The sequence below is a fragment of the Athene cunicularia genome (assembly GCF_003259725.1).
Source record: "Athene cunicularia isolate RWA chromosome 13 unlocalized genomic scaffold, athCun1 chr13_part1, whole genome shotgun sequence".
NCBI lineage: Eukaryota > Metazoa > Chordata > Aves > Strigiformes > Strigidae > Athene > Athene cunicularia.
In genome coordinates, this window is record NW_020799117.1 from 13233831 (window position 1) to 13257971 (window position 24141).

The following is a 24141-nucleotide window of genomic DNA, read 5'->3' on the forward strand; positions in this document are numbered from 1 at the left end:
AAAACAAAAGAGTTAACAGTTATCTACATTATAATAATATTTTTACCACTTAGTGCCACCCCAGCGTACACAATCCAGTGATCTCAAGGTTGATGAGCAGAGCTAGGTTATATCCCTTAGCACATAACATTTACAGTTACAACTTTTTTTTGGGGGGGGTAAAAGTCAGCTGACTCATGGCCATTCAATTAAAACTCTTGCGAGCTGATCTGCTCTGGGAAACCAACTCACCAAATTCACTAGCCAGACATGCCTTCTGGACTGCAGCTACATACATTTCTTCCACCTCACTTTACATCACTTGCCTTTTTTGTGCCTTATTTCCCCACAACTTGAAATAATGATATAAACTACATTAATAGATTTTTTTTTTTTTCAACCAAAAGTGTATTTAATTTAGGGTCACAGGTGGATGGCAGGTTTGTAGATGCACTACAAAAGCAAAAGGGATAATGTGCTTTAAACAAGTGGAGTGTACACACACTGGTTTTACATTAATTAAACATGGCATTTGAAGGAGCGTGGCTGCAGAAAGAAAATCTCAGGCAGATGACTTGACCTTTATTCAGATGTCATGTGGAATACCACTGCAGATTGTGGAAATAAATCACCTTCTGATGGCTTCTGCAAAGTGCTCTGGGCTAAATCTGGAACTTCCTCAAATTTACTCCTATCAGAAGAGGCTGGCCAAGCACTTTGTGCATTGCTGGTTGTTTCATATGCAAGTTACTCCTTGAAAATGAATGGATGTAAATTTAGAAGAAAGGCTGAGCTTTTATAATCCATGCTTACTTTTATTACATCTCCTTCAATATAATTCTGTGTAAGGAATACCTTCTGACCCTGGATCAAGAACTAGTCCTTGTGCAGCTTTACCTGTACAGCAAAAAAAAGAAAAACTCTCCTTGGAGGGGAAAGGAAAAGCATGAGTGCTTTCACTCAAATGTGGACAGTGGCAGCATTAGTTCCAGTGATATAAAGTAGTGAGGATTTGAGATTTTAGACTGAAATTTTAAGAGCTTCATGTTGCCTTAGCGTTTTAATGTCCTGTTCAGTTTATTAACTGATTCTATTTGCATAGCCATTTTAAAATTCCCCTTTTTTCCAAAAGCTTTTACATCTTGTGTAAACATGTTTTACATGCTCGCTCATGTTTTATACTAGAAGTATCTCTACTGCACAGGGAATAAGGTGCAGTTCTACCTTTGTAATAAATACAGACTGGTTTTAGGTACCTCTGCAGTAATTCCTCCTCACTAGAGGTGCATGACGTGACTTCTTCAGCTAGAAATGAACAAATATTGCTGTGAACTGAAAAGGCCAGAGGCAAACCAGCAGTAAACCAGAGGGGAAACAAAGACATTAGCCAAGCTTAAGCTAATGAGCATTGCTTTGAAGGAAGGTGTATTATCACAGGCCTGTAGCCCTGTTAACGCATCTTTACACCTTAATCTGAAAACTGAGGAGGTGACCTTGTCTGCAGTGCGCTGAAAGCTATCACAAGTGGGCCTGCAAAGGGCCACAGGTATGGATCAAAGGATTCACATTGGCTCAAGTTAACACACTCCTTCATCTAATTCCACCCCTGCTTTTCAAAAGAGACATCTATGGATGTGACAGTGAAAAAAAAATGCACTTATTCACTAGTAGAGTGGTGAAAAGAATTTTGAAAGCTGTCATGGGAAATGGCAGGTAGCAAAGCAATACCTGAGCCGACTCTGTGCCATTTCCAATTGTGCTGCTGTGATGGATGGCGTTGCTGACACAATGAAACAAGAAGTGTTCAGTCTTTGTGATCAAACAGCACACATACACAAGTCAGTGAATCTGAAAATGTGCACCTAGAGAAGGAGGCTGCTGTGAGAGCCCCACTTCCCACACAATGGCCAGAAACTGTCCATCCTCAGCTTGTCCAGATGCACAGGTCAAATAATCAGGTGCAACCAGTTGTGAAACACATAACTGCATGGTCTTGTTTGTCTTAAAACTCTGATAATGCAGTAGAGTCTTCTGAAAATGAAAGATCTGAAAAGACCTATTCAACTTTTCTGGTAAAAGTTGGTCAGACTCTTTTCCTTGGTCAAAAATTTGTATGGGAAAAACTCAGCATCTGAGACAACTTGAAGGGGAAGAAAGTTACCAAGCTAAGTGCATCTGAGGGCAGGGTAAGCTTCCATCTGTTCTTTCCTTGCCATCCCATCTCCTGTAGCAACTGTGTGCTGATCTGGATATAACAACAGTGTGTCAGGAGGGCAATGATTCGCAAAGATACCTATATTTGTTTAAACCTTCTTAGATCGCTATTCATTCTTCAAGAGAATATTTCTGTTGTGATTCAAATCTATTAATATGCTGTTTAATCTCATTATCATATTAAAGTTATGTGTTTTCTACTTGGTATCCAAATTTCTGATACAAAAACATTGTCTGACACTTTCACTTGTTTGTGACTTGGCACTGTGTAACAGCAATGCACTGTAACTTTCAGGCATGTTGACTGAATGTCTTACGTAATACAAAGACTACTGAGTAAAGAATTACTCATTGATTTAAAAATACACTCAGTATATTTAAAAAAAGTCTTTGTGTTCAGAGAAAAACCCTTATATAAACATACAGAGGTTAGCAATGTCAGTTCACGTTTATTTTAGAAAAATGACTGAATAAATCTGTATAAACAATTGTATGAAATGTTGTATAATATGCTGACATTTCCCCCTTCTTTTCCAGAGGGAAATTGCTTTATTAATGTTCACAGTAACAACAGCATGATTGCAAAATTAGAGGTAGTTTTATTTGTGTGACTTACGTTATCATGTACCTCAGGTATATGACCTGTACATTTACAGCACCTCTGTGCTTTAAGCTAGGTTGCAAACATCTAGGCTTCAGTCATTACCACAACTGTATACATTCTAAAACCACATTCAGTGATGTATGTACATTATACACAACATAATGGCACTTCTGTGAAGTGGCAAATCGAATTACTTTGAAAGAATATAACAAACAAATCTGATATAAGAAATCTTAATTTGCAGTAATTAACTGTTCTAGACCTAGATGAATTATAAAGAAAAAAATTAAAATAATTTAGAAATAATTTAAACACTACCTGAATAACATGCATGTAAGCATTAGAAAGATAGGACTAGAAATGAAAGGCAAGATGCACCATTGGTATCTGGGTTGACAAAATGCAAGTATCACATCCTGTTTCTAGCTAATATCCTGGTAAGGAAACCATACTGATGTCTAAGAAAAGACTGACAAAGGTGCTCCATCAAGGGATGGATCTGTAGCCCTTCTTTTAACAAGAGCCTTGATGTAGGAAGTGGTATCTACTCACAGTGAGTATCATCTCTGCTGCCTGACACACTTCCAGTCTCTGTTGCTTTAGAAGAGGATGGCATACAGCTGCTTTTCCATTATTATCACCCCTTGTCAAATGTACAGATTGCAAGATGCAAGAAGCACTTCTTTACAGAGGAAGAAGAATCAGCCTTTCATTCGGCCCAGTACTTTTAACATGGTCTTTACAGTGACAGTTCTGGTTTCCATTAAATTACCACATAGCTGTAACGGAGTTTTCTGATCTATCCAGAATAACAAATACACAGATATCATTGATATTGAAAAGCATTTTCACCTTACTTACACCTCCAAAGAAGTCAATTAATGCATGTTGTAGTCTGGATCAAATGAGTTACACAAGCAACTGTGGAAAAAAAAAAGCAATAGAATCCAAAAGATGTAACAACAGCATAAGCAGCAGGTTGACTGGGAATTTAGTAATGCAGGAAAATATACTGAAAATACAGAGCTTGGGAGGTGATCAGACCGCAAATCCTGGACAACACAAAGACTAAAAGATGCATCAGACACATCACAGCGATCAGTGTCAGCAAGCCCATCTAAGCCACACTTCCAAGATGGAAACATTCAAGGTAAATTATTGAATCTAACAATGTAAGGGAAAATTAAAAAATTAATCAATAATACCTTTTCTACTGGATTCTGTAATAAACCTATGGGGAATAAATCAGTATCAAGAAAGCACCAAGAAGAGCATTACTTGAACGGCCATAACAGTAATTAACAATATTAAAATGGCTGGGGGTCTATTTCAGAAATTATTTGCAGTTGTACCAGGCTCTACAGAGATCCTGGTTAGGCTAATAATCTCCTTGAAGAAAAAGTCAGGCTTCATAAAGGAGAAAACTTGAAGGGTTATATCCCAGTAGCTTGTTTCCCTCCCCTTGCCCCCTTCTAGCCCGAAAAGTTACCATTAGAAGAAAGAAATGCCTCATAGAGGCTTCTAGACCATACTTCCAGACCATTTTTATGTAATTACAGAATTAACAGATGAAAGTTATGTGTTTCAGTAGTCTTTGACACTTTATCTTAAAACTGAACAGATTATATGTCCCAGATACATGTATAAATACCCACAGGAAGATAATCAGCTGAACAATATTGTCAAGCCAAAGGTTAGAATTTGGCCCTACTTTTTAACATGTCTGTTAATTATCTAGAAAAAGCACAGCCAATATATTAGATTAGTGCCTTGAACCTGAAGAAAGATAGTATGAAACATGCCCATAGGGATCAGAAGGATGTTGATGACTGTCAACATTCCTATTTGAAATAGAAAAACTCACTGAATAAAACGTCGTTACAACAGGTTAGAGTATATGTACCAGACTTTATGACACATATTAGGTCTTCAAGCAGAAATACAATACTCCCAGTTTACCTATGGCAGTACTATGCTATTCAGAACAGAAGAGATTCAAAAACTTGAGGCTATAAAGATAATAAAGGAATAAAGGTATTTGAAGAAAAAATGTTAAGACAATAGGCTTGAAAAGCAAAGTGAGGAAATCATGTGAACGCTATCTCAAATAAATGAATGGTGTCTAGAGTAAAAAGAAAGCCAGTGATTTACCTGTAAGCAGCAATGTGACCATTTACAGAGAGAACAATTAGCCTTGACAAAGTTAATGATGAGTTAAGACTAAAGGAATAAACTGCTGAATGAAGCTTGAGAAACTTCAAGAGTGGAACAATCATACACACAGCCATTTTGACCTGAAGTCACTGTAAAGAAAATTAAGCATGTCCAATATGGTATAACAAGTCTGTGATAATTTATCTGCTGGTAATTGAGTCTGAATCTTCCTTGAGTTTTATGTTCTTTAGATTTTTTCATGATTTTATTACTCAGGTTTCACAATTCAAGAAGCAAATCAAGATATAGGCCCAAACCCTTCTCTTTCTTTCCCTTACCCCAGAGCCAACAATCTTTGAAAATGAGGGAGTATATGAAGTTACAATCTTCTGTGATGATTCAGACTAGATAGAAGTATGAAATTTTTTATGATGAGGGTGGTGAAACACTGGAAGAGGTTGACCCAAACTATTCTATAATTCTGTGATTCAAAAAAACCTAAACAAAACAAAACCCACCATTCTGGGCATATGACATGAATACAGTATGAAATTTAAAGAAAGATTTGGCCAGTTTCATCTGGAATAGCCCTGGGGAAGCTCTGCAACCAGCCTGATGGTGTTCGCTCAAATGGAAAAAACAGGACATTCTCCTCCTGAGTCACCATATCTCCAAGGGATTACAATGGATTCAGCAGATACCAGAGTCATGGAAGAACAGCTTCTGTTGTGTTTCTGTACTGTTTTGTGGGCTCTCTAGTATATTCTGAGTAACAGAGAAAAAAAGAGAGAGTCTATCAATGTCTGTGCCTGCCCTGGAATCTCTCCATACCAGAGAACAGGGAGTATGTATTAACTTTTACTTTGATTCTGCAAGTAGTTGTGCATGGAAGGACTAATCTTTTCACTGCTTTTTGTTGTTCAAAAAGTTGTAAGAGGCTGTTACAAAAAAATGCTGTTGGAATCTGAAGAAATCCATTATAGATTTGCTGGTCTATAATATATAAACAAAGATGCTGCACTACAAGCAGCAGTTCCAATAACTATCTATCCACCTTTTTAAAAATATCTATACTGAATGCAGTAACACAGCTGCACAGACATTTACACCCTCATGTTTTGAGGTTTATTACATATGGCATTAATCTTTTCTCACATAGTACCCATTTCTGATAAATTTGTAATATTCCATATAGTGCTACAAGAGGAATCTAGTAATATCAGAAAAGAATGCTCATACTTTGTAAAATTAGTCTGTCAATGTTGGATCCTAACTGAAGATGGAGTGTTTGTTTGGTCCCGTTTCTAAAATGGGTTTTTACGAAAACCTGCATCTGAACCAAATTCAGCAGTTCGGAACCATTTCTGGTTCTTGTACATGAATATAATATTTGGCCCCCTTTCATACATAACATATTCAGGTCCATTAAATATGAATCTGTTTTCTCACTGCTGGTCAGACAGCAAGAACAGCTGTCAGCTCCTTTCCTACTCCCCAGAGCAGTCTATGCGCAGCAGGACAACGTTCTCTGATCACTACTCTGTTCTGATCCTCTCCTATTGGATTCTCTATCTACTGCTTAAGGGATTGCAAACCTGATAACCAGATGAGAGTGTATCTGGCTACCAGAGCAGAACTGCCACACACTATGAACCACACTGGCCTGCTATATTAAGCAAAAGGCTCAGTATAGAAAACTATAAATAATGTACCGTTGTTCCCAGTATACTGTGTTAATCCTGTAGGCTGGTGAATTTCCGCAACAGTTACGGGAATTAATTTACTCTGTTTACTGGATTGGATTAGTACATTAGTTAGTGCTTGCAAATTCGAGTTCATGATTAGCAGTTTGCCACTAGACTTTGGCTATTCTGTTACATGGCTGAATTACCTATTGTATGAATAAGAATATAGAAAATATCACAAGTGAGACATTATACAAAAATACCCCTCAGCTAGTGGTGACACTATGACACCTATGGACCTGAAATTTCCATTGATGTTAGAGGAAAGACTTCAGGTCAATGCAGATCTACTCTCACAAAATTACCTACAGGGTTTCTTAGTTAATCACTTCGATTGTTTAAAGAGAAACTGATTTTTAAATAATAAACTTCACAACTTAACTAAAAGCTTGTAGATTTTTCACATTGCTGAAAAATCACCAGTAGAAAGAAAAAGATTTTACAGTGTCTTCATGAACTTTACAATGGTAAAAGATGATCTATGGTATTATGACATCAAAATTAATCTCATTATGAATCATTTGCCTCCATTCATTAAAACATGTTTCTCTCAAGTTAAAAAGAAAAAAATAAATTAATGAACAGGTGAGATCTGAGTCATGACAATATAATCCTCCATCTTAAGAGACTATAAACTATAACCCAGAAAACTAACTGCTTTATGCTATTGACATGTGATGGATTTTTGTTGTTCCAGCAAATACAGAACAAAATGTTCTTCTGTCTGCAGGCACGCTATGGTAGCGCAGAAGTTCTGAACAAACGTGAGAAATTCCACTAGAGCTATATGAAACCTATGTTTCCACTTCACAAATAATCACTAGGCTTTTTTTTTCCGATTTAGATGATTTCGTTTTAAAATTCCAATTTAGATTTTTTTTTTCCCGTGGAGTATCATGCTGAATTACAAATGCAAAAAGCTTCCCGTGCCAAAAAAACAAAAAAGAAAAAAAAAATTTAAGTTTATTTAACTTTCCAATTTTGCATGTCTGTGAAAGTTTATACATTTCACACTGAGTACATTTTAGCATTCAGCCCAGATTTGCCACTGTGTGAAACTCATCCAAAATGGTCAAAGTGAAAAATGACAAGTGCTTTATGATAAGTGCTCCATTTTCATTAAGCATAATGGATACTTCTTCCAAAAGTGTGTATCTTGGCAAATGTATTTTCTGCCTCTATTCTCCATCCCCAGGGAACCATTTTTAGATTCAAAATTAAGTGCACAGCAAGTTGATGCTTTATTTCTGAGCAGTTTCTCATTTAGTCAACAGTATCCTGTGCCATTATATGTTGAAAATATGCAAACTTTTCAAGCTTTAAACACTTCTGTAGCAAATATTTCTTATCCGGGTCATCTGAAAGATTTATGAAAGCAGGTTAAATTTAGGTTTTATTTCCCACGTTCCATACAGCTCTTACTAGAATATCAGCTATAGCCATCATTTTGGATTTCTTCCTTTGGAAACAGATTAGACATATTTAACTCTATATCCTGACTGAGAAAACATCTCACAGTAAAGCTTCACTGAGTTTATGCTTTAGAAAAAGAGTCATTCAGTTTTCCAGGCTAGAGGGCAGCATTCATTGCTGAGGTGGCTAAGTACACTGCTCTGCAGAGCTAAAACAAGATCATAATCCCAATCCACTCATTTTCTACAAGAAATTACGTTTTAAAGCTCTGTCTGGCAGAAGTGAAAGTCTGTCTTCCTGGGGCAATGCTAAAAACATATCCCCATTTCAATTTACCTTATTGACATCCATTCGCAATTTCTCATTGTTGGCACTGGCAGCTTTCTCTGCTGCTTTCTTTTGACGCTGAGGTCCCCTGCCAAAGAAGATGTAGTTGACCAATGCATACTCCAGCAGAGCCATGAAAACGAAGACAAAACATCCCATAAGGTACATGTCAATGGCTTTCACATATGGAATTTTGGGAAGAGTCTCTCGAAGATGGGTGTTAATTGTTGTCATTGTAAGCACAGTTGTGATTCCTGGAAAAAAGAATTAACAAGTCTATTGATCGAATTAATTTTCATTTTCTAGCATAATGGCTCATAATATTCAAATGCTAAAGCTGAAGAAGTCTACATTTTTTCCTGGTGGAAAACCTCTGTCTATATTCTTTGTCTTTAATTTTTTGTACAGCAAAGAAAATTACACGTGTAATGAATCGTGTTCAATCAAACAAACAGTAGTTGAATTCCATGAGTATGTTTTTAACCAGATAAGCTGTAACCTTCTCTAATGAGTCGCAGTTACAAATTACCACCCTAGAGTCACTGTTAATCTTGCTTCCTCCATAATTTTCAGGATGTCTGCAGTCTTGAATTATGGGAAAATGCTACACAGAAAGGCCTGGTAAAATTCAGACAGTGTTCTATAAAGTTAAAATGTCAGATTTTCAACTGTATCTTTTATGGTGATTTATTTATTTTATCTCTATGAGAGCTGTACTGGCAGGAATCGGTCTGATTTATACAAAATTTGGCAATAGATACTCATATTTATTTTTGTAACTGCTTGGATCCTCTGACGAGGGGCACAGCATAAACAAACACACATGGGATTAGTGATATAAGAGTACTCTAGAGATTAATTAGGGAAATGGTTCTGCTTTTAGAATGTAAGGTAACATTAAGGAAAAAAGCCCTCAATTTAAGGAGGAGAAGTTAGCTACACAACCCTGGTAAAACTTTATTGAAGTCATACCTGAAAGGAAAAGCAATTTATAATCCATAACAGTATTGAATGTGTATTCTGGACTGCCATGGGCAAAAGCAAACTAAATGCACTCTCTTGGAGACAAAACAAGCAGTAAACCAACAGAAAACGTTGAGACAATTAGCCTAATTCTGGTTACAATGATTATACAGTTAGCTAATTCAGACATGAAATCACTTTAATTTTTATTTTAATTGTAATGATTTATATGCTGATTCAAATAATATGAAGTTTAACAAGACAGACATAAAAAGATCTAACAGATTTATTTTTCAAATCATGCACTATCCACTAAACCGGAAGCAAGAAAAGGCATTCAGCTAATGCACACTGTATAAGATGTGTAAAAATGCCTACCTAAAGCAACTCTTGCCGCTGAAGCATCATAATTAATCCAGAAGGAAACCCAGGACAGGATAGTGATCAGAATAGAAGGCATGTAGGTCTGCAGAATGAAGTAACCAATGTTTCTCTTAAGTTTAAAGCTGAGAGACAGCCTTGGGTAGGCACCTAAAAGAGAGTATTTGGTATGGCCATAATTTTCCTGTATAAAGCCTGAAAACATCTTTCTCTCATTTTGGTTTTATTGTTTCATGCAACATACTGTACACACAGAGTTGAAAGATCCAGGATAATCAGCTGCAGAATTTCTAGCAAGAAGTGGGATTAAATAATCTTTTATTCTAAGGGTACAAGGATGCTCTAGGCACATATGTGCTAGTAATCATAATATTCAACCATCAACAGCCAAAATACATTTCAAGAGCATCAAAGCATAGAAATGCTTCTTCCTGACAAGCTGCGATATACCTACTTCAGCATGACCCTTATTCTAACCCCTCCAAGCGATAAAACACTTGACTTCTGTCACTGGACACCAGAAATATTTCAGTGTATGAAACACTTGTTGAAATGGGTGACTAGAGATTACTATTCAAGTCCCATTTCTGCCTGAAGAATTTGGGATGCACAGTCCTTCTATACTCTCTTCAAAGATGATTTTATCCTATCTAGAAAGTGAGTTTTGAAGACATTTTTTTTTTACCACACCTAGCAGCTTTCTCAAGGAGGTAGAGAACATCGCATAGTAATAGCCCAACCCAACTCTTGTCTCTGTTGAACAATTTGTCATTGAAATGTTCTAGTTGTTCCTTGTTCTGTTGTTTTTTTTTGTTTTTTTTTATGATATCCAAACTTGTTTTCTACTCCTCCTCATGACGCATCTTTTCAGCCTTCAGAAAGTCATATGCTTGCTAGCATAAGCTAAACTGTAAATCCTGAGGAACAAGGAATTTAAATGTTTTACAGTGAAATACAAAATAATTAGTCTAATACATCTACAGTTTGGCATAAAAATATCTAGAAATAGTGAGAGAAAGGCTCCTAAATTTTCTACAGGCTGGGTTACTTCTTGTTGGATTTAGGGCGCTGAGGTGTATAAGTGGCTTAATCAGTTTTCACAGGAAAACAGAACACACAGTTTATTTGACTGAGCCTTAACATTTACTACTGTATCCTCTTCATATGTTAATGAGTGATGCCTTATACACTATGAAAGCTGTAAAAAAAACTGCTTTCAAAATTTACAGTTGCTGCTCTAATTTATTCCTGTTTTAAAAATTTCTTCTCAGATCCTGAGCTGCATGTTGAGAACTAACCCATTTCCAAAAGTCTTCCCAGTGAATTCCCCTTTTAGCTTCCCCTCCACAAACCTGTAGAGAAAACAACATTCTTGGTGATAAGCTTGTAGTCTACAATGGAGAACTGTGGCAGTTCGATCTTTGTCACTCCCGTGACTGCATTATCACCCCCACGCCAGTAAAATTCAATGTCATCTGTTGTATAGCCATCTATAAAAACAGGAGTAAACAGTTAAGATACACATCTCTTCTGACATCATGCAGAACAGTCCAGAGAATTAACTTAGAAAATGACTTCAAATATATTTCTAAAACTAAACTGTTAACAACACAATAGATATAAACATACAGACAGGCACAGGCCATTCTAAATAGAATTTCAAATGGCAATCCTAGGTGTATTTAATCTCTGTTTTTTTTTTAAAGATATATCAATATATTAATAAAGCAAAACTTTAAAAACAATTTAAGACTACACACACCCCATATATAGATAGTAACTGTACATTCAACTTAAGGGAACTCCAAGGCTGGATAAAACAGTGTGGGTCTGCTGTAATGTCAGTCCCTGGGCTGAAATACCAGCACTGGTAACAGAAACATGACCAGGTCACCAAGAGATGCCTGGAAGAGATGCTCTTCTGTCTTGTGCAACATGATGAGCATAGGACAGGACAAAGAGAGTAATGTGGGTAAAAGAGAAGTTAGGCATACAGTTATCTCATGGCATTTTTCTTTGTATGCTGTGTAGTTTATAATCTAACTATGGATGAAAAGTATAAACTCTAGTTCAAACCCATTTAGATTTTACTTGCAAAACCAGCATCATTCCTTTCTGAAAATGGCTTGAATGCAGTAAGACAGACATGTTCAGTGAGGCCCTTGTAAGAAGCAGCTGTAGCAGATGCAACAGCCATCACTCTGGATGGCATAAAAACACCCACAAAAAAACAACCAAACAAAAAAATCCTACCACCCACAGAAAAATGCAGAACAGACACATGTTCACACAGTCATCAAACATATGCATGAAATAGGAATCTGGGTTTGCCAAATGCCATTTGAGCTAACTTGCATACCCCAGTGTTGGTATAAAAAAATGATCAGTAGACATCAGAAATAAATCTACTACAAAACCAGGAAATAAGACATTCATGAAGGTTTGCAGCCTTTTAAAGGGTTTTGTTGTTGAAAATAGAAAGAACAACTCAGAGATAGAGTAACGGCTGTGACCTTATGGGGAACTGATATAATAAAATTATATATATATATATATATATATATATATATATATATGACCTTGATTTTAAGTTCTCACCCACAGACAAAGGACAAAATTTTATACTAAACACCATTTCACAGAGCTCAAATAGCCCTTAATTTCAAGGAATAATGCAGATTATGCATTTTGTGATAAACTAGAAACAGTCTCCATGCATCATAAAAGTATAATCCAGGTGTACAGCAGTAGCAGAAGGCAAGTGAGCTTGAAGATAGGAATCCAGTAATCTGTAAAAGCACTGAAACAAGCATAAAATTCTACCCAACATACAGCAAGTTTTAAAGTATTTTGGTAGTGACATTTTTATAACATATTGATAGCAAGTCCATTTTTTTGTATATGTGACTTTTTTGTTCTGTTTTTCATGGGGCTAGCAGCTAATCTAGAGTAGTTTGAGGGCAGAAAATGGAAAACTCATTTCAGGAATCAGAGTTCTCTCATTCATACAGGACAGATTTTTAACAGTTCATCAACATCAAGAAGATAGAACCCGCTCTGCTTTCAAAGTTTCTGACATTGACAGCAAAACTGAACTGATGAGAGAATAATTTTTAAAAATTTCATGAAATAAGTTATTTCTTAATCTTTTCATCTACCCAAAGGTTCACTAACTGTAGCTGATGACATCAACCAAAAGAGGCTTGTATCTTCTAAATAAGCTTCAACAGTTACGGGAGAAAAAGCTCCACAATGTGGAACATGATATGCTTTTGACATATCCAGAACTTTTTAAGAAACAGAGTTTAAATTCAAACAACAAAGAGCTTACACCAATGGTCACTGATTTGCTTCCCGTCATACCTTCTCTTGAATCATCAAAGGAATAACTGAATGCAATTCAGACTAATAACTTCCTGTAATACTTAGCTTCCCTCCTCTGTTTGGACAGTGCCATCAAAAGAATCTCATAGATATCATAATCTTTGAATTTATGGTATGTTACTTGTTCAGAGTCTAAAACATTTGAGGTCTGAAAAGGAGCCAAAATTACTGCTGTTAGCAAAAGCCTTATCCTCTGTAATCAAACAAGCATTATCTGTGACTCCACAATCATACTGATGCTTCTTACACACTTTGCAGTACAAGAAAGTATGTTCAAATCTGCATTTTTAATCATCAGAATTCATTACCTTTAAAGTTGGCTCATGAAGATCAACATGTGATTGACTGAACTTTGCTTTTCACTTACTGCATCTTTGCATAGGAAAACCTTTAGTGCCCCACACAGAATTGTCTCAGATGAAATTTACACTACAAACTTGTTGCATGTTGACCATATTTAAAGATAAGAATAGCTTCAGCATAATGATTTCCAATAGCTAAGTAAGGCATCCTAGTTCAACAAAGACCATTGTTAGAACTGATTTTGACTTGTTCTCTAGTATCAGTCAAATTATTTTAAAAGAGTCAAATTACAGATTTACCCAGAAGATTGGAATTGTTTTGTTCTCATGAGAAAATAATGTATTTTGCTGCTTAATTATGATTTTCTGAGACTGCCTAATTATGTGAGAGCCTCCCTCCCTATCTCTCATTTCTTCAATTAACCTTGGTTTATCTCCTCCACAGTATAAAGATAGAAAAAAGATACACAATGGAAGAACACAATACTTTAGAAGTTTCTTTCCTTCCAAAATGACCTGAAATACTGAGGTACTTATAACTATTGAACATTTTAAGAAATGAGGAATACTTGTACTGAGCCACTAATTGAGATTACCATTGTTTCTGAACTAACAGATTTGAGCTGTGAAACACAATTTGAAAACCTAAATGTTTAATTTATCTTTTTGAAGTTTATTATTTCTTGTGGTAAAGGTCTGTAGCAGGTTCTGGCTCTGACACTATTAATGCAACACCTTGGTAACTCCCCTCATCTTCTCTGGGTTGTAGGTGAATGTGTTATTCTGTCTGGCCCCATCCTCTAGCTCTCCAGTGGATATCTGTAAAAGCTGTATTCCAGTAAATGGACTTGCAAATTGTTACTTACCACTTGTATCTGTTAATAGCAAAAGCTGCTGTCGTGTTCACAAATACTGCAAGGAAAGAAGGGTCCCTGCCCTTTCTGGGATGTACATCAGACCATTACATCTATTGGTGTACCTTCTCTCAGTGGAGAAGGAGTTGCTTGACAGGATGGGAAATTACTGTTAGTGTTGGGGCACTGGCTGTTGACAAGTTGTTTCTGCTCTCTGCAGGATACTAGATTTTAAGTACCACTAGATCTGCTTCATTTGATTTAAAAGGTACTTTTCCAGGAAGATCAATGGTACATGGATGGAGGTCATTAATGACTGTGTTCATGGCAAGAAGGCCCACTTCAGTAAGGCACTTGAAGAAAACACATTTGTGAAGCACAAATCCTTCAGTGCAGTAAGTTCTTTGGTCATTTGTCCAAATGTTACATGGTACGAGGAATATGTGCAGATCCTGCAGACCTGAAAATCCTCAGGTTGTCATGATATCCTTTACTTTTCTGGTCACAAGTCTATCATCAGAAAAAAAGCGGACAGCTTACTTATGTTTCCTTGCCTATCACCACTTCATATTTGTCAAGTCTTACTCTAGGCTTTCAGAGACAATAATAAAAGAAAAAAAAGAAAAAAAAATTGGCTGATCTTAAGATGTAAAAGCAAGTATATGTTATGAAAAATATAAAAGAACATCCTTAGAGAGTTTAAAAAATATAATATTACATACTTTGTTGTGAGGGCTCACTCTTATTTTGTGATACTGCTAAGCTTTGCTGTTATTCTGTCTCAAATCTACCCTGCTCTTCAACAGCAAGTTCCAGATTCTAATACCATTTACTGAACTCAGTGGGATTAATCAAGGTAATTTATTTAATTTTGAGGCAATTTAACTGTTAAACTTCAGTGCTAATAAACCAATCTTTTATTCTTCTTTGTGGCAAAATAAAAGCTAAAGTAAGTTACAGCAAGAAAAGAACCACTTTTTATGTAAGAGAAAATATGTTTATAAAAAGCCCAAATGGCTCTTTATTTTATTTTACCTTTTTAGACCTGCCTATACATGGTTTGGCCTTGAACCATCTAATCATACCAGGGTTCACGTAGGAGAACTCCAGGATTTATGTTCCAGCAGGCCGCCAAATGCTCCAGTGTTCCCCCTCTACCAGGAAGATGTGGTTAAGCTTCTCCCTGTATTCTCACAGCCTTAATACTAAGCAAATATTGACAACTACTTCTTGAGGAGACCTGAGCTCCTTTGAAAATGTCACCCAAAAGTTCAAACCAAAGATTCCAAAATAGGCAGCTCTGGGCTGCTCTGGAGAAACTATGCAGAACTCCCTGATGCTTAAGGTACTTACACTGGGGAACTGCTAAGCTGAAACTTTGACAGTGAATGACAAGACTTGTTAGTGGGTATCAGTAAGAAGAATTTCAGGAAGTCCCTTCAAGCTTTCATTGAAATAATTCTCTCTTCTTCCAAGAAGGATAAATTATCCCATTCATTTCATAACATGGAGAGGAGAGAAAAGAATATGATAGTCATTGGCACATGAACACTATTTTGTACTGCTGAAGTACCCAAAGATAATTGGATATAAGTCTAATATCTGCAAAACATCTGCCAGAAACAAGAATGGGCCTATTCATGTCTCTAGGGGATGTTTTACAGTTATTAAACTCCAATTACCTGTGGCTATAATAAACTCCATCTGCAGGTATTTGGGACTGAAACCAACTGAACTTACAAGTTCAGTTTAAAATTATTTAAAGACAGACTAATTTAATGCAGTAATAAGCAGTCTAGAAAGAATTATCTGTGTCTATTGACAGGATAAAGGCAGAATTAATGTCAGCTCCGTATTTCTAAATTATCAGATCACAGGCCAGTAATGTAAAAAGTAAAGCATGCTAAACCCCAAAATACTGCAAGTCATTTTTGCAAGAATCCGAGTTTAGCACAGAGTACTATGTAGCACTGCTACCAGCACAGGGAATCTGATTGATTGCTTTTTCCTAAATCATTTATATATCATCAGCAGCACGATTTACTTCACATTCAGAAAGTTCAATTTCTCATTTCTGTCATGCATCACACATCGGCAGTCAACCAAATCAATACATTGTCCTGGTAATATGGCACCAATCCTGGGAGAAGCAAAGCAGGCTCCCATTAACATGGACAGGGAGTTTATCATTGTCTGTACTTTAAGGAATGACAGATGATGAAGCACCGTAGAAGAAAAACAAACAACCAGTAGAACATAAAATAAAAACCTCTTCATGCAGAAACTACAAAACCACCTATTTTCTACCAGTCTATTTAAGAGAAGTGAATATTTGGGAATTCTTTAAATATGGAGAACCTAAAATGAAAGCTGTAGCATTACCGGATGAGTATGAGAGTATTTAGACAGAAGACAGTTATCAGAAACACTACACAATGGAAAAAGAAGATGACAACTTTTCTAAAACATATTTTATCAGTAGGACTCACTGCCTCACAATGTCTTTGTTTGCACATGACAGCTGGGCTACGTTTCAGATTGATACGTAGATACACATCCACATCCATAGTGTGCACACTGTGTAGGAATTCAAGTGGTCCATATTACTAATACTATGGTAACACCTGGAGACTAAAGATAAGACATTTTTTTGATTTGTGGAACAAAAATAATGCATAACAGTGAAAATGTGGTCAAAACAGAGAGGATTCTGAGGCTGTGCATAAACCTTCCTCTGCTCCAAAACATCAGCAAATTGCTCGAGCACGGCTGGAACAGCATTGGGCAATACATGCATACATTCAGCATCATGCCCAAGCCAAGAACTACTTCAGCATTAACGGCAAGACAATAGGATCCTGTTGGGAACAGCCTTAATCCTAACCCCATCTGCTTAAGCTTATCCAAAAGAGCGTCCCTCTAGTTATATCTTCTATCAGCAGCTCTGGATGTTGCCCACATGGAAGTACAATGAAGCACAATTTGGCCATTTCAACAACATTTTTGCTCAGTGAAAGCTGACATTATGCAATCTTTCTGATTACCTAGGTACTTGCCTTCTGCTCACCAATACAAAACAAATGAGAAGTTTGTCAGTTTACAGCAGGTTCTGGAATTAAATACTGTTATAAAGCAACCACTTAAGAGAATAATAGCATATACATTTTGGAGAATAACAGTTGCATTATACACATGGTATTTTTGAAAAGAAATCACAAAATTACTTTAAAATATACAAAAATCCATGGACTCATAGAGACTTGAGTACCAAGCTACCTAATCTCTCATATCTCTGCTGCTATCAACTGGATTTTCTTTGCCTATCCATTCACAATATAGTAGCTTCTCAAAATAAAATGGAGAGACCTGATGGATGATATCTATACCAGACTGAATGTTTTTATTAAGAATATATAAAATATTCTTAGCTGACAGTCTTAAACGTATTAATTTATTTAAATGCAGGTCATGGGCTATCAGACTAATTGAGAAACTTGACACCTACAGGCCCTGTACCATGAGATGAATGCTATACGGAAATATTAAACAAATGGTTAATTCTGTTTATATATCAGATCACGGAACACCTTTTTCAGGGATTTCTTCAGCAATTTTGCATTTTCACGGAGTGGACAGAGAAATTAATTGTAAAATATTAAGCAACATGCAAAGAATACTTTGAAATTCCAAACCCTTTCAGAATACTAAAACTTGGTTCACTGCATCACTTCATTCTTCAGTATTGACTTATTAGTTCAAAAACACAGCCACAAAAAGTTAGAAAATGTTTCTTCGAATTTGCAGAGATCTTCAAATTTGAGGAGAATACAAGTCACCACCCACTGAAATCAGTGGAGTGATATCAAGGGGAGAAGAAAAGTCAGAGTTTGTGTATTGCTGAATGCATCTGGCAACAGATAAACTGGAAAAAGAACATTGTACTTGTTTCTCTCTCCTCTTTCTCACTCCCCCAAAATTCTGTCTTTCTGCATAAAACATTAAAATTCTTTTTTACATTTCAAAGACTTTTCCCCCTAATGCTTTGCGGATCTGGATATGAAAGAGCATGTACAATTTTCTCACTACAGTGAACCTCAATTGACTTTTAGATTAAATTGGTAACATTCTCAAAAAACAATCATCTTCAAGTTGTACAAATGTCTCCTTACTGGAGAGAGTGGGGTAGGGAGAAGAAAGAAGGGAAGAACAAAATGTGACTCCGTAATTCCTGTAGGACAATATACAGCTATTAAAAAAAAAGGTGTTTTGATGGACAAGTGAAATTACAAATTGATTCCAGGGTTCAGAGTAGACTTTTCACTGCATTAACAGAATCAAGTTTCACTTTCATGGTTCTTGCTTACAGTAATCCTGGTAGCGGTAACTTAGAATAGGTGTCGTGGCACAACCCATTAAGTGTCATTGCTGTTTTTTTTCCTAATGATTTAAATGAAAACCATTTGTACTCTAGGATACTTGCTGCAAAATGCTTTCATAAGTTATTTTTCACTGTTACAATACTTCTAGGAAAAGAGAGATCAGAAACAGATAGGGAGAACTGTGGCAGTGCAGTAACATTCAAAAACCTTCTGCCTCCTAGAACTTGGCAATTTCTTCCAATCTTTCTGCTTCCATAAACTCAGTTACTCCCACCACTATGAGTGATCTAAAAAGTTGTTCAACACCATGGAGATCCTGCAAGTCTAAGTGTTCCTCTACACAAAAGAAATGAGTATATGCACCACAGTGGAGCCCGGTGATGTGAAGCTAACAATGCCTAATTAGCCGAAAGCAGATGACACACCAGAACCATATTCTTTCTGAGACTCCATCAACAACTGGGCACCACGTCATCCAGTGCCAGTCTCTGCAGTGCTACACACTGGCACTTCCTGTGTATCCTGGAGTACAGATCTTCCCCAGATCTGTGTGAATTCAGAAATCGCATGCAAGAATGCTCCTTCATCTTCTTCTTCTGATCTCCATCATTCATTTGTGCTTGGTGTTTCCTGCAGATGAAGTCCTATGTTTATGCATTAAGCATATCCCAGAACACAATAATGTATAATATATCTGGTCATTTTTAAATATCTGAAGTTCAGGGATTTCCATCACTATTGAAATTACATGTCTGATTTCTGTAGGCAAATAAATAATATTAGATAATCATACACATTTTTTACAGTACCTAGAAACATCCTATATCATAGTTCTGCCACAATTTATGTTATCTAATCCACTTCATTTAGCAGAGGACCTCTTCTGAGAATAAGGTTGATGATATGTTGGTTTTGTGCACTGATTGAGCCTGGGTCATCTTTGAAGGGGATTTTCGTGTGGCATGGGTGACATTAAGAAAATGTTATGTGAAGAAAACATGGGTGGCAACTGCTGCCAATGTAAAGACAGCGCTAAACATACTATTTCTCACACTAATAGTAAAATTGTAAAGAAAAAAATGCCTCAGTCTGTAAATTTCAAAAAGCAGATTAATATTTGTAACAATTCTCCAGTAAAGTTTATTAGTTCTCTGTTAAACATATCACATAGAAAAGGAGTTCCTGAACACACCAGTAATTATATGAAACAAATCTGTCTTATATGTAAGACTTTTTAATGAGCAGGGGAAAAAACCAGCTTAGTTTAATTTGTAATTAAAAGTAGACTATGGTAGAATACTGGGAAGCTGAATATTAAGAAGCCCAGGACAATGGTCCATCTTCTTGAAGCTCAATATGATTATCTGCTATACAGAAGAACCAAGAAATTTACTTTCACTTCTCATAAGAGTAGATCTTCAAAGACACAGTAGGAAATTGCAATATATAAGTGTGAGGATGATATCAATCATTGCTGAGGAAAGCAACATTTAGGTAGAAATAACAAATTGCTATTTAAATGTGAACTGCAGCTGATGTAAATACGATAAAAATGAATACATCAATTCTAAAGGGATCTATTTCAATGCCATTAAACTCAAGTGAAGATAACCGTTTTGAAAAGACAAGTGCAATCAGGTATACACAGGGAATGGGTATTTTTCCAGAGTAATCTACAAAATGAAAATAGTATTTACTATGTTTCAAGACTTAAGAAAATGTTACTGCATCATTCATAACTATTTTCTTCCACACTTAAGTCAATGAAATCAAGTCAAAGAAAAAGAATAAATATCTTCAGAATTAGGCTTTGGCATCAAAAATCACTTACAGAAAAACGACGTTTGTTTCACCCAGCTCACAAGATTTAACCTTAATAAGAAACTAAAACCATCTCTGAGTAAGCTTAACTGTGGTATACACATTGAAGGACTAAGTCAGAATGCCAAGACTACTCAAGGCCTACTTGAACCTTCTACCATACCCACAAACCTCCAGTGTAAAAAGGATGATAATTATGTGCACATATTTAATATACAGGGCTAAAAACTTTCATCTGAACAAAATTCAGTTAATGAAACCTTAAATCTCTTAAACATTAATTGACTATATAAAATCCATAAAAAAAACCAGGTGGACAAGAGCTCTGTTTGACTGTGATACTTCCAGTGGATTTGTGCAGTGTTCTGTTATTTCCTAAGGGACTGAATAATTAAACATGCATAGTATTTAAAAAAAAAAAAAATCAAGTTCATAGATATTTTAAAAGATCTACAGTACATTTTTTTGCATAAGCAATCCATAACAACTGGATAATCTGAACATAGTGAGAACAATATCATCCATGAGAAGTCAGAGCTGCTTTGAGTGAGTGGAAGGAAGACACAAATACCTGAGGGAGAAAATACCGTAATTCTGGTCCTATACTATTATCCTGGTCTTGTTCTGTTGACAGCACATTTCCTCAACCAAAGCAATTTTGAAGACCTGCCAGTATCTTGAAACTAATCAGCCTCTTTCAGCCTCTGCTTAGTCTTCACTTGGCAAGTTTCTTGTGCCATGCTTGTGCCATCTGAGCAAATTAATTCTGCAGTATCTAACTTGCAGATTTGAGGAAATACCTGTATTAATAATGACATATTGCAAAATACCTAAAAATGGAGTAGATTTCGCATGGGTAGTCTCATCAATCAAAAGATCAACTATGAAATCTCATGTGTTTTTAAATGAGGGATATGTATAATTAATGATTCAGTTTGAAAGGAGTTATCCTTTTGCATAATATTAAAGATCCTACTTGGGTGCAGAGGGAACAATTTTTTGTACTTTGATGCAAATATATACTGAATTTCTTAGCAGATAGTTTTGAAGATGAAAATGCCCTAAACCCCAACTTTTTGCATAAAAGACTGTTTCTGATGTTTGAAAGCAATTATTAGCAACTGTCTTCCACTCTTGAATAGGCCATGTTTCCAGGAACAGAACTTTTATAGTAAAAGGTACATCCACACCAAGTGGGTGTAAATGACAAATTATATTATCCTCCCACCTTTTATTAAGAACAAAGATCATGTGTGGAAAACAACTTACATTTGCACCCTACCATTGATTCAGTCACTGCAAACTGTACTCATCCTCATGTTTTGAGCTGATCCTTACACTTTTATCTCATTTGGCTAAATTAACTTGAAATATATACAAAGGAAAATTGGTATCCTAAACAAATATATATGGTCTGGAAAAGATGAAGGGGCTCAGACATTGAATATTGTTTTCTAACAGGTAGATAAATTTCCCAATTGTCTTACTTAAGAGAAGACTTCATTGAAAGACTATGTATGTTGGACTTTTGCCCTTTTATCTGGGTTTAAGAGTTGGTCTTTTCAAAACTGGAAATAGAAGTGAGGGGTATATCCAAACAAATGAAATCAATACAGCATCATCTACATAAGCTCAGTTTTTAATACCTTACAACATTTGGTCTTACATATCTAAGTTCCCCACAACCCACTATCAGTCTACATTTTGAATGCTAAAAAAAAGAGAGAGGAAAAATGAACAACATCTGACAACCTTAACATTATTTATAAAACTGCATCAATATTCCACTCTGCTTAATTATTCCATAGCTGTATTAAAAATCCAAGGCCAGAAGGAGAAAAATGTAATTTGTAGAAGAAAATGTTGCTGTCTGCTGCCTGTGCCATTTGTTCAATTTAGAAAAATATTTATCCATTAAGACAGGTTAGCTTGCAACACAGTGTGAGGCAACGTTCTGGAATATTATTCTGTCCCTACCTGTGGTACTCAGGACATCTTAGTATCTAATCCACTTCTACTTTTAAGTAAAGATATGGTTATGAAGGAATAGGAACACTGCTCTCATTGACTGTCCAACGCAATATGCTAAAAACTGTTATTGATGAAAGCTAGATATCATCAGAACATTAAAAAAAACCCCACGTTTTCACGCATGTAGAATTAAGGTTGGTTTTGGACACTTAAGTGAGCTTGCAAAAATTTATTTTCTTTTAGTGATAAGTTATAATGAATACTCTTCCTAAAGTAATTTATATATAATTTGGGAATTTTTTCTTAATACAGATTCCTATCTGGATAAGTCCTCTGTCTTCTAAAAGCTTTTTCAAGGATAATTACCTGTAGCTTTGTTGTGGAGATTTATAAAGTAACATGTGAATGGAGTTTATAGGAATGTTAATTATAGACCCTGATATTGACAGAACTACATCAGTATTTCCTAAAAATTGCAATAGTCCTGTAACGTTCCTAAACGTCCTTCACACAGCCTGGTTGGTATCAGAAACCACACTGCTGCCTTCCCAAAATATTTCAGTGGGAGTTGTGCGCCCCAAGACACAGAGGACTTTTCTGTAGCAAACTCTGTTGTCACACCTATATCAGAAAAGGCAACACAGGTTTGCTGACAGTATCCCAAATACCTTCCTAGGATGCTGAAAGAGGCGAGAATTAATTCTTTTAAACACCCAACCCCCTCCAGGTTGTATAAAACATATACAAACAAAAGTTATTTGGCGGGTAAGAAGATGCTAATGGTTGTGGATAGATGTGCACAAGGTGGCAGGAAGTGGAAGTGTTTTAACAGGAGGTAGGACAAAGTCAAAGAAGGAGGAAGAATTCTACTTCAGTTCTCTGCATTTAATTGGCACAGAAGACTATAACCCTGAAGAGCCCCAAAGACACCATTAAATGTCTGTGAAATCACTGACAGAAGCAACCTCTCTTCACATTTTCCTCACTAGAAGAGTTCACTTACTCTAGTCCAGTTTAACATTTTAGCTTTTATGTATCAGAAAGCCCGGGTAAATCCTACTCTATAGGTAATATCCTCTTTTACGTGGTGTCCTGTATTCACCTCCGGTTTGCATTGCAATTCCCAGGTATTATCCCAAGAAGACTCCATCACCACATTTCACATTTCAGAAGTTTTTAACAAAATTGTTTATAACTTTTCTAACATTCACTTCTGAGTAGCAATGCAAGGCTATGCCTATTTCTTGAAGTAGACGTGACTGAGACAAGATAATGCCAACCCTTAAAGGAGCTTTTCCGTGCAAGTAGATTTTAGCGCACTCTGTTGACTTTTATTCTGTTTTCCTCTAGCTCTAGTATCATAACTGTGTCAATATGCAAATATGTATTACATAAGGTTGTCTCTTGGGCTGGAAAAGCAGGATATCTGCATGTAAATGTTCATTAAAAAGAATCCAGTTCAGTATTTTAACATACATAAAAGGGAATCAGCCTCAAATACAAAAGTTAAAGCACTACATCTTTATGCTGAGAGTCCCATGTGGACTGCACCTCTCTCGTGCCTTTGAAATAAATACCCTTCTTCAAAAAAACTGGAGAGAAACACATGAATAATACAGTAACGTATAATACACAGTGCAGCAATGGAAA

At 36.1% G+C, this 24141-nt stretch overlaps 1 protein-coding gene across 4 annotated transcripts in view; it reads right to left on the reverse strand.

Annotated features, from left to right (window-relative positions):
* The window catches only part of GABRB2 (gamma-aminobutyric acid type A receptor beta2 subunit), a 104191-nt gene that overhangs the window by 11291 nt on the left and 68759 nt on the right, over window positions 1-24141 (reverse strand). For all 4 annotated transcript variants that reach the window (XM_026858202.1, XM_026858201.1, XM_026858203.1 and 1 more), the window contains exons 3-5: window positions 11133-11270; window positions 9778-9930; window positions 8446-8690 (exon numbers count right to left, since the gene is read on the reverse strand). In XM_026858202.1, the coding sequence (XP_026714003.1) occupies window positions 8446-8690; window positions 9778-9930; window positions 11133-11270 (536 nt within the window). The remainder of the gene's footprint in view (window positions 1-8445; window positions 8691-9777; window positions 9931-11132; window positions 11271-24141) is intronic.